Source organism: Pholcus phalangioides, unplaced genomic scaffold (genome assembly GCF_987345545.1).
Source record: "Pholcus phalangioides strain wild (caught in Gottingen) unplaced genomic scaffold, Ppha-v1.0 ptg000008l_1, whole genome shotgun sequence".
Taxonomy (NCBI): domain Eukaryota; kingdom Metazoa; phylum Arthropoda; class Arachnida; order Araneae; family Pholcidae; genus Pholcus; species Pholcus phalangioides.
Genome location: NW_028301601.1, coordinates 29277198 through 29300579, shown reverse-complemented (window position 1 = coordinate 29300579; position 23382 = coordinate 29277198). Strand labels below are relative to the sequence as shown.

At 37.6% G+C, this 23382-nt stretch overlaps 1 protein-coding gene across 1 annotated transcript in view; it reads right to left on the bottom strand.

Moving 5' to 3' along the window:
* The window catches only part of LOC149084168 (O-acyltransferase like protein-like), a 47936-nt gene that overhangs the window by 1073 nt on the left and 23481 nt on the right, over positions 1-23382 (bottom strand). Inside the window, exons 4-14 of the mRNA XM_089234515.1 lie at positions 17911-17992; positions 15757-15851; positions 13859-14050; positions 13579-13675; positions 11496-11594; positions 9935-10100; positions 9760-9839; positions 9546-9665; positions 9308-9428; positions 892-1081; positions 475-617 (exon numbers count right to left, since the gene is read on the bottom strand). Coding sequence (XP_089090641.1) covers positions 475-617; positions 892-1081; positions 9308-9428; positions 9546-9665; positions 9760-9839; positions 9935-10100; positions 11496-11594; positions 13579-13675; positions 13859-14050; positions 15757-15851; positions 17911-17992 — 1385 coding nt within the window. The remainder of the gene's footprint in view (positions 1-474; positions 618-891; positions 1082-9307; positions 9429-9545; positions 9666-9759; positions 9840-9934; positions 10101-11495; positions 11595-13578; positions 13676-13858; positions 14051-15756; positions 15852-17910; positions 17993-23382) is intronic.

Sequence of the window (23382 nt, the reverse complement as noted above, 5' to 3'; positions counted from 1 at the left end):
AAACATGCAATTTTTATGTTATCCTCTATGCAATTTTTATCATATGTACAGTATATCTATGTAATACTGTATTTAGAGAAACAATGAAATTCCGGCTCACAACCTTCACAGCAGATATCATTTTTCAGTGAGACGTCGATATAAATTTCATGTAGTTCCTACATACAAAATATTGCAAAATATGGGTAAATCTTGGTGATTTTTGAGAATGTTGCATGTTGTCCAAGTTAAAATTCGAAAGAAAAAAAATAACCAGTAGCTATAATCCCAAAAGCTCTCATTCAATTGTATGAAAATGTTCACAAAATTTGAGAAAAAAAATTGAGGGCATAAAAGAGTGAGTAGGAAATTTTTAAATGTTCCTTAAAGGCAGGGGATTCTTCCCCGTAGGAAAACATGGGAATTCAAGATCCTCTTAAAGAAAGAACTAGAAATTCTTCGATTTCATGAAGAGATACTACAGAGCATACTCACCATATCGAAATGCGAATAATTGAACTTTTCTCTAGCAGTGCCAATACCATAGGCTATGACAATGCCATGCAGCAGATAAGCGGAATAACTTATCTTATATAGTGGATCGAGCACGCTCCAACTAAGAACAGAGTTTATAGAACCTACAGAGAATTAAAATAATAAGAATAAGAAATATAAATGAAGGATGATTGGAAAATCATCACGGCAATTGACGACATGTGGTTTCATTTGAATGATACTAAAAAAAAAGATCGATTTATCACTAAAAAATCCTCGTATTAGATCCCCTTAAGCACAACAGAAGAGAGCCTATATGTATGTCGTGCTATTAGGTGTTACTTTAATAAATTTTAGTTTCACAAAGAGACTCGAAAGATTATTCGAAAGAAAGAAATACGTCGGAGAAGCACTTACAGCCGTATCCGTACGAACACGCTAGTACTATCCAAGCGACTGACAAGCTGTACAATGTTCTGTGTAATGCTGCGTAGACTCCTGATGCCGTAGAGCTCATGCTATTCGGCCCGTGATAGGAATACACCACAAAAACGCATACACCGATCAATAACGATATCGATATCAACCAGCCAATAACTGACAGAACCTGTTCACGGGGAAAATACAATGAAAAGATTACTAATATGATTATATTATAATCTTTATGATTCTACAACATTGAAACCTCGATAAAACGATATAAATTCCTCTACAACGATATTTTTTTTTTTCAAATTTTGTTTGGAATCGTCTATAGCAGTGGTTCCCTGAATGTGGGTCGCAACCTCCTGGAGGGTCGAGATGAGTAGAGAAGGATTATCCAAAACAAAAATGTCCAAATAAGAAAATAATTTCCATTTTTTAAAAATATGTCAAACTAAAATATTCTTTCTCTTGGCTGAGGTAATTATCATGTATCATACAATGTAATTTTATCAAATTCTACTTGTACAATAATACAACGTCACAACAGGCAAAAAGCCCAACGATGTGATGTATAATCAATACATCAAGTTAATACTTTTGCATGGTGACTCAGAGAGAATCACCCGATTTCAAAATTACATATTTCTTAAAAATTAAAAACACAGAATGACATGATTAGAGCCTGGAAGTTCAGGCAAAAAATGCCATAAATACCTTTTTTGCCTATTTTCAAACGTTTATTAATAAAAATAGTTTTCTTTTTTCAATTTTTCCCTGCCGTAAATTCCTATTTCGATATTGTTAAGTGTTTATTCGCGAATTTCAGAGGCTTTATTGTATAGAGAACTTGAAAGTTTTTAGCATTTAAGAACTTCAAAAAAAATTATTTTTTTAAATTTTCGACCACTTAAGTAATTTGGGAATGTGCCGTTGGTCGCTCAAGTGATCTAGGAATACGCGGAGGGCCACTTAATTCATCTTATATGGTCTGTTAATATGTCCTGGATCGCTTGAGTAATCTGTTAAGGTGGCACAGTTCACTTAAGTGATCTGGAAATGTATCGCGGGACACTTAAATTCTATGGAGATGTGTACTCGCAGGCTTAGTGTCACGGGTCACTTGAATGATCAGTCAGTCTTCGACGGGCCACTCAAGTTATGTTTTGATACACCGCGGGCAGCTTGAGTAATCTGGAATTGTGTCGCAGGTCACTAAAGGACTCCACGGTTCACTTAAGCGATCTGGAAATGTGCCGTGAATCATTTGAGTGATAAATGCCACGCCTCCCTCAAGTGATCTTTAAATATATCGCTTAATTTGATTTTACAAAATTAGAGAGAGAGGTTTGAGGTCGTCAGCCGCATCAGATGATTCAGGGCCACATTTGGTCCGTGGGCCATGGAGGTAACTAATACCACCTGATCACTGAAAGTGTTGATGAAGTTTCCTGCATCGTATTGCGATCAACCTCTTTATAAGCGCAATACATCCGACGGAATATTATTATCACGGCGAATGAATAGTCAAAAGCGCATGTTTTGGTGGAACCAACAACGCCGATTTAAAAAATATGACAACAGAAGCATAAATTTGATGACACGTGATGATAATGTTGCCTCTCGATATATATAACGATAACCCCTCTACAACAATTTTTTTTTCTCGATCCACAGAATATCGTTATATAGAGATTGCACTGTACATGATCATATTACAAACATAAAGTGTTGAATAACACACAATTATTGATTTATATTCTTTTGCCTTTTTTATTCATTAAGTTGCTCTTCGAAGGTTTCATTTGTATGTGTGTTTTTGCGTACAATTTTTTCATCGAAGTTCAGCGATAGATGGCACTGGCTCCGTTAGAGTATAGGTTCTATAGAATAGGCACCTGAAGTTTAAGTCAGTGTTTCTCAAAGTTTGCGTCGCGTCTTCTATGGGCGTCACCAACTTTTGTCAGGTATCACCCTGAAATTGTGCAAGAGAACCACTGGTTCAAATGGGAAGAAACTTGCTCTTGTTTCATTTAAACACACACACACACACATCAAATAAAAATCACATTATAAATGTATATAAAAGCGCGACATCGCCTTAGATACTCAGTTTTCTCAGGGCGTACCGAGTCTATAGACTCATATAATTTTCCTTGTTCGATGCTGTTCCGTACCAGATGGGTGAAGATACGGAATTATGTGATTGCTGGGTGTGTTAGTATATATACGTGTATAAGAGGTGTATCAATAAAAGATACAATTTTTACAGCTTATCCTTCACTCAGAGAGTCAGTACATGCCAAATTAATTGAAATTATTTAAGAAATCAGAAAATGTATGAATTCGATGAATTCTGGCTTACTCATCATAGAAATTTGGAATTTGCAAAGCGAAGCTTAGTCCGAAGGAGGTGAGGTATCAAAATTCAAAAGAACGCTGAGTGAACTCATTGCACTTTATTAGTGAAGCCCATGATTATCGTATGTAATTACAGAACCTGTCAATTACCTGAGCTAAAAATTGACAAATGTGTATGGAGTGTGTGGGCGGGGTGCATGTGTGGTGTAGCAGTAGTAGGTAGGGCCTCCAAAAAATGGCTCGGGGATCCATGATGTTCTTAAGTCAGCCACCTCGTTGGGCAATTTGCCTGTTGTGGCTTTGTATTTGTATTTGTATATCGCCGGAGTATTTTATTTCTTTGCACTGGTAATTGCTTGATGGCAGAGGGTTTTGCTGTGCAAAAAGCACGGTGCTGCATAGTACATAATTGGTCTAATGACTGATTTGTATATAATGATTTTGTTTTTGAGGCTGAGTGTAATAGACTCTATTTAAAAGGCCTGCAGTCTTAGCTGCTCGAACTTTCGCCTCATGAATGTGAACTCTGAAATTGAGCTTTTTATCCAAAACAACACCAAGATATTTTGTCTGAGACTTGGGTGGTAGTATGGTGTGCCCCCACTGTGATAGTGGTGTTCGGCGGGAGTTGCCACCTTGTTGCATTTGCTCTCGTTTAAGACCACTGCTTTTAGTCGGCACTAGATCTCGACCTTTCGACCATTTCTTGCAAGTACTTCAGAGCTTGCTGAGGGTCCCTGGATGCCATCAGGATTTTCAAGGCATCAATATAAGAAGCTAAGATTCCTCTTTAAAGAGCCGGAAAATCGTTAATAAAAATATCGAAGAGTATTGGCCAATTACTGACCTTTGAAAAATTAGCATCAGAAGACGGATAATTATTGAGAATAGATAACTTTTAGAAGTGAGCAATAAGTAACGCTAATATGTAACTTTTCAAGCAAGTAATCTAAATTGAGCTTTTGACATCGAATGAAGCTGCATCCATCCAATTTAATGACGGTCTGATTAGCATAAATCTGCTTCGAGTATTTTATCTCAGCGCCATCTATCGTAAACTTTTAAAAAGAATTCTGATCCCACTTGGTACAAACCACAATTTTTCTCACCATTTGTTCCTTTTTGATTATAATTATTAAAGTTTCAACGACGTTTTGACGTTCCCTGTCGCGGACAGCCTACGTTTCACTTACGAGTTGGATGGTGGTGTCATTCCGGATGCAACTATAGGATCATTGGTTCGGGAATCCTCATTTACGAGTGGCTTAGGTTCTCTGAACATTATGCAGTAGTGGTTAAAAAAGTATTCAAAGTGCTCGGTTTCACTCTCGGAAAGGTCTCTACGGTTTCCCAAAGTGACCCTTCCACTTTTCCGAGGCTTAGTTCGTTCTAGATTGAAGTATGCCGTTAGGTTCTGGAGACCATACTTAACAGGGGGACATTGACTTGGTTGAGGGGCTTGCAGAGAAGTGTAAGTTGCGCTCTTGATGGCACACGGGGCTTAAGCTATAAAAGAAGACTCGATTTCTTGAACATGATTACATTGGGGGGAATGCGGGTGCCCGGGGGGAAGGTATAATCGAAGTGTTTAAAATTTACAACGGGATGGATGAAATGGACCATGAGCTATTAATACATCGTCAATCAACTGCTTTGACAAGGGGAATCCAGTATCGATTGGTGAGGGACAATTCATGGTTGTGGCGTCGCAGGGACTTTTTCTCTAACAGGGTTGTGAATAATAGCGTACCTCTCCGGGGGTCGTGAATTCTAACATGATAGACACGTTTAAACAAGAAATACGATAAACATATTGTGTGGGGGATAAATCGAGAAGTTATAAACACTTAGATGAGACAAACTTAATTTTTTATGGGCTGGATATTTATATATTTTATCATAATTATTTGTTTTGTATTGCTCTTATAGGGTTGCTATATTTTTGATATAATTTAGATATATATTCGACATCCATACATTTTTAGGGGCATCTATTTTCAGATATTTCGTTGGGCATTTTGTCTGTTGTGGCCTTTGCATTTGCACAATTAACTTAGCGTAGTAACTACACTGGGGTAGTGGTCTGCAAATGCAGTAGAACCTTATTATAGCGGACTAAAGGTGGTCTGTTTTTAAATACAGTGAACGTTATCCATCGTTCTATCCGAGGCGTCGCTTGTAACGCGATTTTTTTTTTTTGAATTTATTGTTTTAAGAAACAACTCATAGCAATTCGAGCAAGTTTCTTTCCCTTTGAACCAGTGTTTGTCTTGCGCTATTTAGGGGGGTGGTGCCAGACAAAGGTTGGTGACGCCCCTAGGAGCCATGAAGCGAACTTTTAGAAACACTGACTTAAACTTTAGGTGGCTATTATTAAGGACGGTGACTTACTATTAAGTCAAAGTGTGCACCTTGGCTTCCTCTTAAGGGTCTCGCGAGATATTACTAATTTTCATAATTTTATTTACATTTTTAATTCAATTTCTCATCCTGTTCTTGAAACCCCAATTAGAACGTTGTTGTTGCGTTAAAACATTAGAATGTTTCAAGTGCAATATTAGCCGAGGTATTTGAATTCGAAAATCGCTGAGGAAATGAGAAATAACCGCTTGAACTAACGGATAAACTCACTTTCTACTTTATATGCTGTTTTTCCCGTCGTATAAAGTTGTTTTCGAATTCAAATATCTCATCAGATATTGCACTTGAAGACATTTTTTTGGGGCTGATGAGAGACAGTACAATAACTTTCAAACAATATTGCTTTCGGCAAAAAATTTGAATTATCTCTATTTGACGAATCGGTGATAAATCTGGTAGCCTTGTCCAAACCTAACCGCAGCTTACAAAAAGGAACGGGAGAGGAAAAAATATATATAAAAGGAAAATTTAATATATACAAGGCGGATAAGAGAATTCTCTTTTTTTAGAGTTCTCTTTCCACCCTCACTCTATGTGTTCTCTTTCGCTCTTACATGCATGAAGTAGAAAGATACATTATATGCGTTAAAAAAAATCATTAACAGGAGTGGAAAGAAAGGAAGGAAAAAAAAAGCAACTTCAATTGATAAGGTTACTATAAAGCTTCGCGATGGTGAAGAGAGATAGGAAAGAAAGTTGAAAAGAAAAGAAATCAGTTGAATTTATTCAACTGACGTTTAGATGCTATATCACGTTTGTTATCTTGAATCAGCTAACTAGCGTTTTCCAGGACAGCATTACCAAATAAAAAGTTAATTTTTAATTTTTTTTATTTCAATCACTGCAACCACGTTGGTCAAGACGTTATTTCGATACGTTTTCCAAACCCAAGTATACTTCTAGGATCAACGGTTAGCGAGATATTCCAGAATAAATGGGCTTTCCTACGAGAAAAACATTGTACATCAAATGGAAAAAAAAAAAACCACCTACATAGGTTAAATTGAAAGAAATGTGTTTGTACACACTTTCTTTCAAACTGAGCACAACTCAGGTCTATCGCCATGGGCGATTTACTACCTAGTGAGTTGTGCCGGAAGTGTAAGTATGTGTTCCTAACAGTGTGAGTGCGTATCTCTTGTTGTCTGATTTTTTCAGTGCTGCCATCTATATCTCAGAAGTGAAGTGTAATGACTGAATATTTGTACTGTTTGTGTAGAACTGTTGCTCTCGGTGGCGAGACTTTTTAACGGGGAGATCGGCTCGCATTTGCGCCTTGAAGTTGGGAACCACAGAAAACCAACTTCAGCCGATCATCACTGTGGCGACGGTGAGGTTCGAACCCGGGACCTCGCGAAGCGAGTCCATCACTGACCCCTGGACCACCAGAAGTTGTTTTTCTGGCTGGCGAGCGGTATGAGTCATGCAAAACATCCAGGTTTACGCAAAACAATACAACGATTAATGTTGAATCGCTTGCGAATTTGAAATGTAAAACTCGTCAGATAAGTATCGTTTACTGTTATTACTTTTTTTTTTAACAGTCCGTTATAAGCGACAGCCTTTACAAAAATGATAGGGTAAAATAATACGGTCCGTTATAATGAGGTTCTGCTATATTATATCGAAATATTCGAAACTATTGTTTGCAAAAGAAAGAAATTATTTATAAGAAAATAATTGAAAGATTCGCAACGAGGCACCGAGTCGTTCCACATTTCCTCATTTAGGCAAGAAAAGGAGTACCTTTTTCTTGCCTATTTCTTCGTCCTAATGCTATGATAGTGTTAGCTCTATACAGGGTAAGCATGGCCTATTCTTCTGCCAAACGAAAGAGGGGAGAGTGATTGACGAGCCCAAGTGGAAGATGAAACACCCTACCAACCCTGTTCTATCTCGAACCGTTTTCGAGCTATAGTGGATAATCGATTATGGAAAAAAAATGCATAATGTGAAGATGTGAAGTTTCTACATAATCTACACGCTAACTAGGCTCATATTTGAAAAGAACGAAAACATTCTTATCAGGTGACACCAATTCCATCAGAATGTCCGGATTTAATGGCGATCTATAAGCGCTAAAAGATTAGCGATGTTCAAAATATAATTGTCGATAGAATATTTAATCGCCAATTCCTCAAACACTGTTCTAGCTACAACTGCTCAGATTTACCAAAAACTTGTCCATCGCACCAGCTTCCGGAAAGAGCCTACAATAAATCGTATGAGTTTTGGTTCAGAGATGAGATTTAGCCTTTTGTTCGCAATATATCACTAAAGGGCTGCATTCGTCGAAGTAGGCCAATTCAACGAAAATTCATGACTATCGGTTATATTATTTGGTAACAATTTGATTTTGGAGAAAAAATCCTATTAGGTTCCCCCCCCCCCCCCATTATCAGGATATGTGGATTAAATGAAGATTTTCAAGCGCTGAGAGATTGGTGGAGTGCAAAATTTAATTGTCGCCAAAATGTACTAAAATGGCTACTTCGTTAACGCTGGTTTCAGTGATGAATTGCAAACAAATGGCTAAATTTCTCCTGAACCAGAACACTTATATGGTTTATTGTAGGCTCTTTCGAAAGCCGGTGCAATGGAAAAGTTTTCGTTAAATATGACCGGCTGTAGATAGAAGAGTACAGCATTTGCGGAATTAGTGATTAAAAATTTTGGCAACAATTCGATTTTGAACTTTGCCAATATTTCACGCTTGTAGCTCGCCGTTAAATCCAGATATTCTGATGAAAATGGTTTTACCTTATAGGATTTTTTTCTGCTTCTTTTAAATGTATGCTTAATTTGCGTGTAAGCCTTGCAGAAACTTCATAAATTTTGGGTTTTTCAGACTTCAAGCATCTTTTTTTTTTTTTTTTTTTTTGAATAATAGATTATCCACCATAACTCGAAAACGGTTTGAGATAGAACAGGGCTGGTCGGGTTCTTCATGTTCCAACGACCCCTTTCGTTTGGCCGAACAGGTCACGTTCCGCTGTGGTGGTCGAGTGGTTATAATGCCGGACTCGTGATGCGAGGATCCGGGTTCGAACCCCACAGTGGTGGTCGGCTGAAGTTGGTTTTCTGTGGTTCCCAACTTCAAGGCGCAAATGCGAGCCGATCTCCCCGTTAAAAAGTCTCGCCACAGAGAGCAACAGTCCTACAACAGTAAATCATTCAACCATAACACTTCACTCATAGTTAGTAAAACTGGGGGCATATGATAGCACTACACATAACAAGCATTACACAGAAACAAACTTTACGTCAGGTTGCACTACACGTACACGCACATTCCCGCATGTACCGATTCGTTGGGGGGTTCCGCGGGGGGGGGGTGCATGTGTGGTGTAGCAGTAGTAGGTAGGGGCTCGGGGATCCATGATGTTCTTAAGTCAGCCACCTCGTTGGGCAATTTGCCTGTTGTGGCGTTGTATTTGTATTTGTTCACCGTGTATATTGGTAAACAACAGGGATTACAGTACTGGAATTACCCGTCTAGCATCAAACGAAGTTTTTCAAACAAAAAAAAGGAAGATGAGCTTAACTCAAAAGCATAAAACAATTAGCTAAACCACCCCCCCCCCCCCTCCACTTGCTGCAAGTCCTCCAATTTACTGATACTACTTACAGATTTCATTCGCAGATGAGCTTTTCTTGCCATGAACACTCCCAAGAGTAAACCTACGGCGAACGATCCAAAATGGCTGACAGGTAGAGCGTAATTTATGTGCCAAAAGTAACTACTTTTGCTGTGGATGAAAGGAAAATATCAGATGATTGCACATAAACCACAATTACAAATCATCATTGGATCATTTTTCCTCCAGAATGCGGACTGGTAAATGGTGAGTTCGAATCATATCTACCTAACTGAGAAATACTGAACGAATGACGGTGGCAAGTCAGCCTGAGTGGTCAGAACTCCGACGGTCACGTTACAAGCGCACATCAGACACAGAGTAACGCTAACGCCAAGCTTCGGCCACCTGTTGAGAGTAATTACAGTGTTAAAAGAGTACGCGTGCACACACTATATATATACAACATTCACACTATGAGATATTTTAATAATCAACTCACCGTGATATCAACCACAGCAACGTCGTTGAAATCGTTATCAGCTGCATCAGGCAAGGCACCAACCAGAAGTGGGGAAAGCACTGATTTTTTTTTGAAAGACACGTAATTAGTTTTAATTAGTCAAACGCAAATGAAAGGAATAATTAATAGAAAATTAATTAGTGCGTAATCTCACTTGATCTTCGACTGGAAGGAAGTTGGCGTACATCAGTACGAGGGTATACCAATTGCTCGAGCATTTGTCGACGGAGGTTCCGAACACTTCATTCCAGAATGGTCCGGAACCGGAAAGAGGCAGCAGCACTATGATGCCGAGACAGAACAAGAGCGGAATGCACAACCTGTTAAAAATTAAATAGATGTTATATCAATATCAAGAGAGCTACCAGATTACTCTACAAACTGTGATCAATAGGTTATAGTGAGATTAAATGACGTCCCCGCTAGAGCTTTGGCTACATTTCCTTGACCATCCGTAACTCATCGTGTCATTAGCCTATCGCAGAAATCTTCAACCTGTCGCTCTCGAGCACCATGGTGCTCCTCGAAGCACCAAGAGTGCTCTATGCTCATGTCTGACTTCGTGTTCGTGAGCACTCCATCAACGCTTCAATTACGACAATCAGCAAAAATGGCATTCAAACATTGCAATTAATGCAAATTTTCGTCTGTCAATGTTGCCGGTTAAATTAAATTACAATAAGTGTAAAGAAGATAAAAACATTCATAACAACATTATTATCAGTCTTGTAATGTTGGCTTTTTCTTCACACATATCAGCAAAGAAAACCAACAATACATTTGAATTCAACATCCTGGACTATATAGTTATGATCAGTTAATTAAGTAATTAATTGACGATTTATCATATTTACCAATACGAGCTTTGAATTAAACGTAATCTTGGTTGAATACTATAAATTCTCGGTTTGTGACCAAAAATTGATAGAGTTTGGAAAAAAATTAGTTTTTGTCTCTGATTTTACTGTCCGTTATCGAGTGTTCCCGCTAACGGGGAGTGAAATACGTTAATACATAAAGCCCTATTTCACGGGACTGGGGATCAAAACAGTGTCCATTAGGGGAGGTTCCACTGTAGTAGTTCAGCATCGCTGATACCATCGAAAGTTGTGTCGGATAAGAAAACTGTTATGAATTGTCCGCACTGGTAGAGTGAGTAAATGTAATGGCGTATATAGTAAGATTTCTTTTTGGACAAAATTAGTTTGCATGTGCACCTCAAGGCAAAACAAATACATCAAATCAGAAAACAAATTAGTTAGCACATTGACCTATAAAAATAAACTATTTCCAGTGCTACAGCTTAAAACCTGAAAACTACACAGTAGACTCTCTGTAATCCGGCCGTTCGCTAATCCGGCGTTTTCAGGCAGTCTTCCTTCGAGTGTAGAATGGGAAGCATGTCAACTCCATGTCCATACGCAGAATATTATACTGGATTATTTTTTTAGGTAGGCTTTTTTCAACTAGCTTCTGGTGATCTGACACATCATGATCTGATATGTGCCGGATTAGTGAGAGAGTACTGTGCTCAACTACTCCTATACTCCCAGTTTAAAGCACTAATATATATACTAAGCGATCTTAGCGATATGAAACAAAAGCCCTGACAGTATTATACTCTTTTGGTAATCTGATAGGAACGTCCTAAAAATTCCAGATGCAGAAAGAGAATAATAAGGAACTTTCACAAAAATGAAATTTCTATCACTTGCCTTAAGTATTCAGTGATGATTATTCCCACGATTGGGACATGCACGGTCGTTTTTTTCTTCCATGTTGACCTCCAGATCTTGTTAGACAGCGTGAAGCCACTGAACATGCAAATGAATAAGGCAAAGTTACTATGAATTCATAAAAGAGTGGAAAAGTTATTGTCATACACAAAATTGTTTCAGATATAAACAGTGATGTCGTGGTTGAGTGGTCATAGTGACGGACTCGCATCGCGAGATCTCGGGTTCAGACCCCAAACTTCGAGGCACAAATGCGAGCCGATCTCTCCGTTAAAAAGTCTCGCCACAGAGAGCAACCGTCGAACAAACAGTACATATATCCAATCATTATACTTCACTCACTTCGCTTCTAAAATATAGATGGCAGTACTGAAAACATCAGACAACATTAGATACGTACTCACACTGTTAGGAACACACACTTACACTTCCAGCACAACTCACTAGGTAGTAAATTGCTCATGGCCATAGACCTGAGTTGTGCTCAGTTTGAAAAAGAAAAAATGTATATATATAAACAGTATGTGTATGCGTTCGGTAAATGTAATAAATCGGCTATTATGCATACTTACCAATTGTCTTGGTAAGTTTGACAAATTTGTCATTTTTGCCGGCGGCAATGCGCAATTCTCAATCGTTGTTGATAAACTTGATAAATACTGGAAACATTATCACTTTTACCGTAGATTATGGATAATAACCAAATGTCGTTGGTAAATTTGGTAAATGCATTGAATTTTGTCACCTTAACCGTAATGATGCACGATACCCCAGTATAATTGGTGAATTTTAGAAATGTGAAAAAAAGTTTCAAGTGAGTCCAGTATGTGTGGTGAATATAATCGGATCCCTATACAATGATAAATTTTACGATCACAAGTTCAATGTTTCGTAGAGGACAGTTTTTGACGTAAAAGAATGGTTTTTCTCTTTAGTTTCATATGTGAGTGCACGGGAGATTTTCTTACCAGATAGGAGATATATTGATCTTACCCAGAGAGTGCTCTTTTCTGACAAGGACAAACGGTGCACATATCCAGGGCTTCTTATTTTTCTGGGCCAAAAAATTATTCAATATATGGATTCACTCATCCTGTTCGACAAATGATATTTGTAAAATCGAACACGGTGAAAAATCAAAAAAATAAATGTCTTAGCTAGATTCTAGGTTGTAAGCAAATATATACTGTATTGATTCGTGAAAGATAACGCAATTAATCTAACAATTTCCATGTGTACCAATTTTTAGATTTTTCTTGTAAGCTCAATCACACTTTTGAAATTTTGCTAATTAATGTTGTACATACATAACGTATTCCAGGATCTGTTTTGAAGGTATTTGTGCTTAATTACAATACAGACAATAACTCGTAACGATTCTTCAAAGAACGTTACGATTTGTCCAAACTTGTGTGAAATGGTATTTGACCTTTAAAGTGGCATTGACGAGATATTTCGTCCCCTTAAAAACCTCCTATTTTAACATTGACAAACCCAGATATTTTGAAAAGTTAGTTTCTCGATAGAACACTTTTCTCAAAGCCCCTGAGTTTGTACCCGCTAAAAATCAGAATAAAGTTTACTTTAAAAAAAAATGGCATTTTTAAAAGGAGTATATGGATTTCTGCTGTGCTTAAAAAGTTAAAAGTTTCGGGACATTTTCAGAAATATATATATATATATATATATTTTTTTTTTTTTCGTTTATATGACCTTATTGAATGTTGTATAACAATATGTGAAACAAAATTTGCAATTGGGAATCACCTATAAAAGGGTATGTCCACACTCATATACGAAGTCGCAGAACGAATCCGGTCATCTGCGACTTTTATCTATAAAAATTCGCATGTTTAAGTGATTTTGTATACGATTGTGGAGTCATATACAAAATCGCGCAACGCAAGTTCTGCGACTTGTCGCTAGACAAATCGAGCGATTTGTTGCGCGACTTAGTATATGAGTGTGGGCGTACCGTAAGACCCGAAGATTTAGAAATTAGCAAAGATTATTGAGCAAAAACGAGGGTAGACAACCTGTATTTGGAAAGTACCATACTTACTACACCAAGAACAAAGTCTCTACAGCCAATGGTAAGAAGCATATAGTCACAGCGAAATAAGGTTCATTCAAATACCTTCTTAGATTGGACAAATTGCCTGCAAAAGATTGTTAATGAATTAAAATCTTTTATTATTAACTTTTATGCCCATTATAAGTATCCATGTTAAGTGCAGGTTTGATCACGGTTGACTAATGCGAAAACGAGTCTAAAAATATTCATATTTGTAAGCAATGGAATTTTCTTGAAATAATATTATCGTGAAATTGCATTTACTCACTTGCCTGTTTGTAAAAGGCGTCGTAAGGCGAGAAATAGGTGTGGTGGATAATCAGGCAAATGACTGCACCGAATACGATTCCCCTCATATTCCTGGAATCGGGATACTCGATGCTGTCGTTCTGTATCTTGCTCATCAGCTTCCTCGTATTAGACCAAATTGAGAAAGATGTCACAAATGACATGCGTTTGCCTTCAATCAGTAAAAGAAAAAGCATTTCACTTACTCAAACCAAACCGTTGAATCTAAATGACTTCTCCATTGTCATGAATTGGTCGACATTATTTATGAATTCAATATATAATCAAATAACGTGAATTCAATGCCATTATTTACGATTGACGTTAATTAGATTACAGTATTGGCAATTGACACGAACTAAATGGCAAATGACGATATTGACGATTGAGGAGACTTGAATAGCAATAATTCACGACTCACATGAATCGAGTGACAAATGACTATATTGGCAATTGACTTGAAAGAACAGGAATTACAACAATGACGATTGACATGAAAGGAATAGGGCAATATTGGTAATTGACATGTATTGAGGGACAATATTGACGAACGCCTCGGTTCACGAATTTTTTGGCTAACAAATATTTTCATCTGCCTCGGCTGACGAACATTTTTTTTTTTTTGATATGGATGAACATGCTAACCTAACATAGCCGCGTTGTGAGCTAAAATTTCGCTTATACCATTATCTGAATTTGTAACTCGAGCACGATTAATTTATTTCCACCCCATTATCGGTTTTCAGATACATCTCTACCTCTGTTTTACAACGTTTTCAAACCATTTCATGTTAAATGAAAAATGGAACTACGAGGAAAATGCATTACAACAGGTACTTAGACTTCAATGTTTTCAGTGCACTGAGTGAGATTTGTGACATCAACTGAACGGTCTGTCTACACGTTCTTTCAGTGCAAGACTTAGTATCAAACTGAACGGCCTAGACTTTGTAGGAGATTATCTTTCCATGCGCAAGTATCAGACACAGACATGAGCTGACCAAATCACAAATGGATGAGGACGCCTATGAACCCGACTGGGTTGTGTACATAGTACAATATGAAAAAGGTCTTCGGTTTCTCATCATCTTGTAAATTCTTACTTTTCCAATTTCAGATAAGAAATTGGTCATTTTATAATTTAGTCTAATCATTTAGTCAGTATCAGTCATGGGTCAATTTCTGATTTTTTTAACGGCGCTTCTTCAGTGTTTCATGATACTTATCTTTAAATTTTAAGCAGCACCTGCAACGAATCGGACGATTTTTCATGGAAGTCTCTGGTAAATTTTGTTCCGGTTAACGAAAATTTCGGGTGACAAATGTAATTTCAGAACTAATTTTCTTCATTAGCCGAGACATCACTGAATTAACGATTGGCACGAACAAAATGTCAAATGGTAATATTGACAGTTGACATGAACTGAATGGCAAATGACAATATTAACGATTGACATGACAAATAAAAAAAAAATTATTCCAAACCGAGCGCACAACTCTGGTCTATCGCCATGGGCAATTTACTACCGCATGATTTACACCAGAAGTGTATGTGTATCTAACAGTCCGAATGCGTTTTGTGTAGATTATTAGTGCTGCCAGCTGTTATTCAAGAAGTGTAATGCTTGAATGTTTGATCTACAATAGACCATTGTAGATCTTTTGCTGTCTGTGGCGAGACTTTTTGAATTTCAATAATTGACGATTGGCATGAAAAGGATGGTAATATTGACGATTTTTGTATGAAAGGTATGGCAATACTGACGATTTTGTATAAAAAATATGACAATATCGACGATAGACATGAGTTGAAATGCAAGTGACATAATCGTTCACTGCTATCAATGCTCAAGATAAAACGAACAAAACAAAACTTACTTTCTGTGACATGATCTCCTCCAGAATAGATCTGTACGAGTTTTTCGACCGTCGATCCGATCGCCACCATTGCTCCGAGAAGTACAAACGCGGCGCTGCGAAAAGAAATCACAATTTAGTCTACATCAAATCTACAATTTGCTTCATAGGTCTAGTTTATTTTAGTTGGTGTGAGAAACCGTTCAACATATTTGAAAATATCTCATACCACATTTGTTAAGAAAAAAGAATCATAGTAAATAATAAAGATTCAGGGCCGTAGATATTGACGCACAAGTGCTGCACAGAGTCCATTTCAAATCTTGCTATTCGGTCATTTGCCAGGTTGGTCTCTCACGCTCTCTGTCACTCATTCAGTTTTGCTAGTCATCTCGCTCACTCATTCGGTGTCTCGATTGTTCCCAAGCTCACTCGCGCTCTCTGCTACTCATTCACTGGCTAGCCATCTCGCTCACTTGCTTGCTTGCTGTCTCAGTTGCTCCTAAGCTCGTTCACTCGCTTCTCAGTTACTTCCTTCATCTCACTCACTCATTCAGTTACTCTCTAGCTCTCTCACTTATTCGATAACTTCCTGAACTCGTTCACATGCTCGCTATCTCGATCACTCACTCGCTGTCTCATTCACTCCCTAGCTCACTCACTCATTTACTTCCCCAGCACGTTCACTCATTCACTTGCTCATTATTTAGGTTACTCACTCTCATAGGCGTAAACTTGTATCCGGCCCATGAGGGGTCCCGAGTCTCCCCATCTCCCCGAAATTTGCCACCATCTGCATAGTAATCTAACGGGAATATTTAGGTTTGTGCCGCCGCCGCTGCCCTCCTCCCATATTTCCAATAACTTTACGCTTATGCTGCTCTCTCGCTGTCTCAGTTACTACCTAGCTCTCTCATTCACTCACTATCTCGGTCATTGACTCGCTGTCACAGTTACTCCCTAGCTCACTCACTCAATTCATGATCCTACGTCTGCACTTGCTCGCTATCTCGGTCACACCAACACCTTCTACTCCACGTGAAGATCGTAACGTCACTGAAGTCGTCCATTTCACCTATACTCATTGAATATACTGCAAAAAAAGGTAAAGATTTCGCATACGTCGACCTATTTCATCCGATGGCTACAAGTGAAATAGACGACTTCAGTGACGTCAGAGCTTCGCGCGGAGGCTTTCTGCTATAGAAGGTGTGTGTTGCACACACTCACCGTCTCATTTACTACTCCCTGGCTCGCTCGCTCACTCACTTGCTCACTAGTTAGGTTACTCATAGCCGTATTCGCCCCAACAGAGTTTAAACTAAAATCGCAGGTTAAAGGATTAGCGATCGACACTGATTGGTTAAAATCCTCAATTTAGCCAATCCGTTTCGATCTTCAATCTTTTCACCTGCGATTGCAGTTTAAACCGTGTTGGTGAATACGTCCGTTACTCGCTGTCTCCAGTTGCACACGCACACACTCTTCTTTCACTCTATTAAGAATATGCTTGGGGATAAACTGTTGTCGATTCTTCTTGTATAGGCCCCAGGGCCAACAATATTGTATAATACAAGATATACAGAAGACTGGATGTTGTGAAGATATTTATTATTTTAGATGTTCATTTTTTTTAAGGAAGGAAAAAACTCATCTCTGCCTCTACCGGGAGTCGAACCCGGGTCCCACGATTGCCGGACGAGTGCTCTGACCACTAAGCTACAGAGGAGATAGAGATTTTTCCTTCGCTAGAGCGTATATGTGCCGTATATAGCGAAGGAAAATCTCTATCTCCTCTGTAGCTTAGTGGTCAGAGCACTCGTCCGGCAATCGAGGGACCCGGGTTCGACTCCCGGTAGAGGCAGAGATGAGTTTTTTCCTTCCTTAAAAAATGAACATCTAAAATAATAAATATCTTCACAACATCCAGTCTTCTGTATATCTTGTATTAACAAGTGGAGAGCGACATTCATGTCATAATATTGTATAAATAAATAAGCTGATTCGGTTTTCTGCGACTGCCATAGTGCCATCTGCCCAAAAACATATCCTTCATTGTTGTCGGCTAATTTGCCCATGATGCTCTTAAGACGGCACTGTCATGAAGACAATTTTTATTCTTAAACTGCATAAACTTCAATCAAAAATACGGTGTCAAGAACGAAAGGAACTCACATGGCGCATTTCTGCCCAACACTGGCGTCTTTCTCGCTTTTAATCTGACATTCTTCTAAGGAAGCTTCACCGGGAAACGGAACTGCAGAAAAAAAAACGTAAAATATGAGATCATACCCACAACTTTTAGTTTCAATCTCTGCCATGTTCTAAAAAATTGACATGTCAACAGATTAAGAATTATATCTATGATATTTTTCAGTATAATTGAAACTAGGGGATTAATATTGACATAAGAGGCCAGTTGACATACAGTCTCTCTTTTCTATCGCAGTGAGCGCTAGTATGGCCACTGTCAAACCACCTGAGGGTGTTGAATCACCCATTGTAATTTCAGCAGTGATGGTAACTCATGGGAGCTTTGCCATATTCGTGGGAAAATTTGGCCAAAATGTGCAAAAGTGGGAAATTTCGTAGCATTTGAGGGAAATTTTGCGAGTGCATCAAACAAAAGAATTTTTTGAAAAAAATAGAAATTAATGCAGTACAATACTTTTTTCTAATACAATAATAATTATACAGGGCTTTTGGCAATACTTTTCTATTGTAAAATACTTGATTACGTATTTTTCCCGCTACATAGCAGCACATTTTTCGGAATGAGTGGGAAAAATTTAGTCAAAAGGGAAATTTTTCTGGAAGAGGTTACCATCACTGAATTTCAGTCTGATTAGAGCTCCTAGAGAGGAAGGGCAGCAAGTTTCCTGATTTCCTGATTTTTTTTTTCCTCAAAGTTTTTTATTCAGTCGAACCTATGAATATGTTGAGACGTTTTCAACAGTCATGATGGGTAAAGTGGTTATAAACGTTTTGTATTAAGGTACTGGAACGCTTCATGAAACTTTTGTGGAACGATGAGGCAACCCCCTTGTCTAAAGAGTCATGTTGGGGGCACATTTGCATTCCAACTGAGGAACATGTTGGCATAAAACACGTATCATATATATACCAACTTACCGATTTGGTATAACCACAGTAAAATTGTGCGGAAAATTATAACCATCAGTTCAAGTGAGGGATTGCCTTGATGGACATGAAGCTATGAATGATAACTTTGTTCTTTTTATTTTTCGTGACTTTCTTTTACATTCGTTAGACATAAATATAAAATCGAAATTAGAATTAAAATCCGAAGCAGACATTTAATCAGAATCAGACAAAATTTAAATCCGAATGTCATTTAATCAAAATCAGAATTAGACATTTGACCAGAATCAAACTTAAAAGTTAAAATCCGAATGAGACATTTTTTCTGCATGTTTGTATTGGAATAAAAGTTTTGCAGTTACTAAGGCCAGGATTACACTGTGGAAGTTCTGTAAAAGTGATGTGTATAAAACTTGAGAATACAACCAATATACTGATCGGTTGCATTAGATCGAACGTAACCGATCAGCTTATTCGTTGTATTTTTCAAGTTTTATATGTATACAACTTTTACAAAACGTTTATAGTGTAATCTCGGCCTAAAGCCGGTATTACATAATAAAAGTTTGATAAAAAGTATTTTATAAAACTAAAAAATGTAACCAATAAGCCCATCTGTTACATTCGAGCAAACTTAACTGATCCGCCTATTGGTTGAATTTTTCGAGTTTTATCAACGAGCTTTTGCAAAACTTTTACAGTGTAATCCCGGCCTAACTTACGTTTATTCTTCAGATCCTATTAACCCCATCTCATGCTATGCTAACTTACCCTACATCTGGGGTTAGCTGTCATGATTTTTAACTTTTTAAACAGATTTAACGAAATTAGCATACAATTTTAAGTGATATTTCCCATCATTAATTTGTAGCCAAGGAGATTATCTCTATCCGCAGTATCCGTCACATTTGCTGAAAGTTTCACAAGGAAAAAAAAAAAAGGGAAAATCAAAAAGAGGGAGTGAAAACTATGCCAACAGAGTATCCCTAATGTCTCCTATGGAAAGATTGTCACTATTTTTAAGAGAAATTTATTTAAAACCTGTGAGAAAGCATTTCTAGATGATATATTGTACCATTTTCATAAGATTTTTTTTTTAAATATGAGCACGATATTCTTATTTGTTTTCGATTCAAGGTCATAAACAGGATGTCGAGAGTAAGTTCTAGAAATTATTTATGTGCGCAAAAAACACGTGCACGAGCTCCTAACGGAGGTTAGCTATTACGAGATTTCTTGCTCATACTTCAAAAAAATATAAATGGCAGCGCTGATAATGGATCGAGTAATGCACGTGTGCAGATGTAATTACATCGCCCGTCACGATTATGAATGATTTAGGTGCCTGCCAGCCCTTAGGCAATTGAGTAATGGATTGAAATTTTTCAAGGAAAATTAATAAAAAAGAAATTACCAAGAATCTCTTGCTATGTGGGGGTTGCACAGGAAAGTAAGTCTCTTTGGCCTAAGGTAACTTGCAAACGGAAAGAGCTACTGCTATGCAAATTAAATAACGCATACACCCTCCATTATACCATTTCAGAGCCCCCCCCCCATAAGGGGTTATGCGACATGTGCGGTCGCACCGGACCGCGCGTTTTGGCGGAACACCCCGCACATACGATAATAATTTCTTTCGTAAATTAATTTTCATCAATTTTCCAAATCTGCATTTACATCATTTCTGAAATTATTTATTTCATAAATTCTGAATCTTTTCACCAATTCTGGAACTCTGCATTTTTCATCTACAAAGAATTAATTCTGTAATTCTGCATTATAATCTAGAAATAATTGACTCTGTAATTCTACATTACAATCTAGAATGAAATAATTCTGGAATTTCACCAATTCTAGAATACTGCGTTTTCATAGATTATGAATTTTCAACAATTCTGGAATTGTTTCTTTAGTAAATTCAATTTTCATCCATTATTTTTGTATGTATTATACAGTATTTTAGCATTTCTGTATATTTTGTAATAATGTATACATTTTTTGGATGCCGATTCCCCTCTCCCGCAGAATGTATAGAATTGGGGCCAAAGGGACCTGAAATGACGCATTAAGACGCCTCTGGTGCCGCCATTATTTTCGCACCGGGCTCCGCGTTTTTTAAGGGCGGTCGCGTGCCACTCTGCAAATTCAAGTGCACTAGTGCATTGAGAAGAAATGGTTGGTGTAAAAAAAAAAGTAGGGATGAGATGAGCTAATATTTAAAAAAGACCTCACGCTGGTGCCGTCTTAACGCATGGGCCCAGCTAATGGCCCAGGGGGGAGGCTCGAATGTACAGGGGAGGAACCTTATGATAACGTTATTTGGTTGAAAGTTTTGAGAGCAAACATGTAAATTGTTTGGCAGGCATTTCTCAGGGCTATATAGTAAGGGCTGTTTCATTACTTTGCAGTTACGCTTGCCGCTTTGGGTCTGTGAGCGTGGTCTCGGAGCGACTGTGTGACGTCACTGACCACACAGACTTTTAGCTGACGAGAATATGACAAGAAATATTTTATTTTTTTTACATTTTAGCTGCTTCTTTTACTGTTTCAAGTGAATACCTCCCGTTCATGCTGTAGTCATTGTAGTGTGACAAATTTGCGCGTGGTAATTTTATAATATATAAGTTAAAAAAATTTATTAAATCCAAGAAATTGTAGGTAAGTAATAATGTGTCTTTTGATGTTTAGCATTCAAAATAATAACTTGAAACACATTTTATATTAATGTTTTTTTTTCATATTTGCTACCCACGTTTTTATGTTGCAGCTGTATTGGTATTAACGAAGTCCAAGGACAGTAGACTCCTAACTCAAACGAAAATAAAAATATAATTGAAGATTATCAGAAAGTTCAAAACATAATTTAAATTATCAGTCTCGAATCGGCTCTCAATCAACCCAGTAAAAAAGTAAGTAACGTACGTGATTCAAATAGAAATGGATCCGAGAAAAATATTCTCAGTGGAAGTTACCTCATAAATGAATGCAAAATTTCATTTTATTTTAAATGTTTAAATGGCTGAACGAAGCAAGCAAAAATGATTCTGAGGCAGATACTAGTGACAATTGTCGAAAATATAATTTTAGAAATAATTCAGTGGAATGGGCAGTACCAGCGATTGCAAACTACCTTAATTAACAGAGTAGCAAAGCGGGCGCACTCAGTTCTGCTTGAGCAATGACGTCACACATGACGTCAGCTGGTGCCGACTCCTGCGCGTTATATAGACCAGGGCATTTCTAGCCAGGTATAGAGGCCTGAAGAAAAATAATTTTCCCCGAGCACATATTATGCTCTTTTAGAAAGGCCCTCTCTCACACCATCAGAAATGACAATGCCTGATTAGTATAAAAGTAAAATAAAACATCTCTTTATGAAGTTGCCGTTCGAAGCAAGGCATGGAACAGTATTCTTATTCTTTTACTCTACGGTTCGAAGCAGTGTTATCCAAAAATATAATTTTGAAGTGTGATTTCACTCCTCTCCAAAATTTTAAAGGGTATTTTTTTTTTCATCGGAGCGGAATAACTGCATTAAAAAAATTACCTAAAATTTGAAGGAATACATTCACTCCTCAACGAAATTCGGAGGAGTAAAATTGTATTTTGATGCGTGAATCACACATCTCGATGCCTGGTTCGAAGTGCCAAGCACGAAACTCTCATCTTCTCCGCCATTGCTTCCTTCTTTAAATAAGGAAGATTTAGAGATGAAAAATTTGCTAAGGATGAAACCTGGCTTCATTAAAAGTTTGTAGTTGCAAAAAAATTGATATTCTTTTTCAATTTCAACAAAAAAACACCTTTTAATGGTGAATGTTGGAACCAATTTTTTTCTTTGTTCTTTTTATCGTTTAATTTCTTTCTTGTTGTTCTCTTAAGATATTTTTTAAGTTAAGCGGCTTTCAAGGTTATCAGGTTAAAGCTTCAGAAAATAGATGGCAGTACCTAAATACGTATATTCATAAACGTTGTCATTTGTGTCCACATGTCCTCACTTTTGATGTAATTTAAAGGGTCGTCATAATTTCTTGAAATTTCGCCCTTTTGTCTTCATTTTCAGGATCCGGAGTTATTTTAATTTTTTTTTTTTTCCTTCCCCCAGAAAATCACTGAGAAACAAAAATTCTGTTCATCAGTGGGTGTGTCTATTCGGTTTCTTCCACATATCTTTACAATCTTTTTAAGTATACCCAGGACTGTACTTAACCTCCATCAAATACATCCCTGTCCCCCCCACCCCCACAAAAAGATATTGCATACATATTAAATGCGTCTCTGTTTTGGATGGAAACTATAAATTGTTACTGTTTATTCGTACATAGGCTCTATCTATTGTAGAAATAGGTAAGTGAGAGGTGAGAGGTTGCCAAGAGAGCACGCGTGCATGTATACTTATTTCTAAACTTCGGAATCCGGTAACGATAGTGACAGTCACCCTATTAGGGTTGAAGTAAGTAATGCCATCTGTTGCGAGCAGAGATAAATGAGTCGTTACTAAGATTGTACAGTCGAATCCCGTAATAATGGGAATAACCTCCAAGA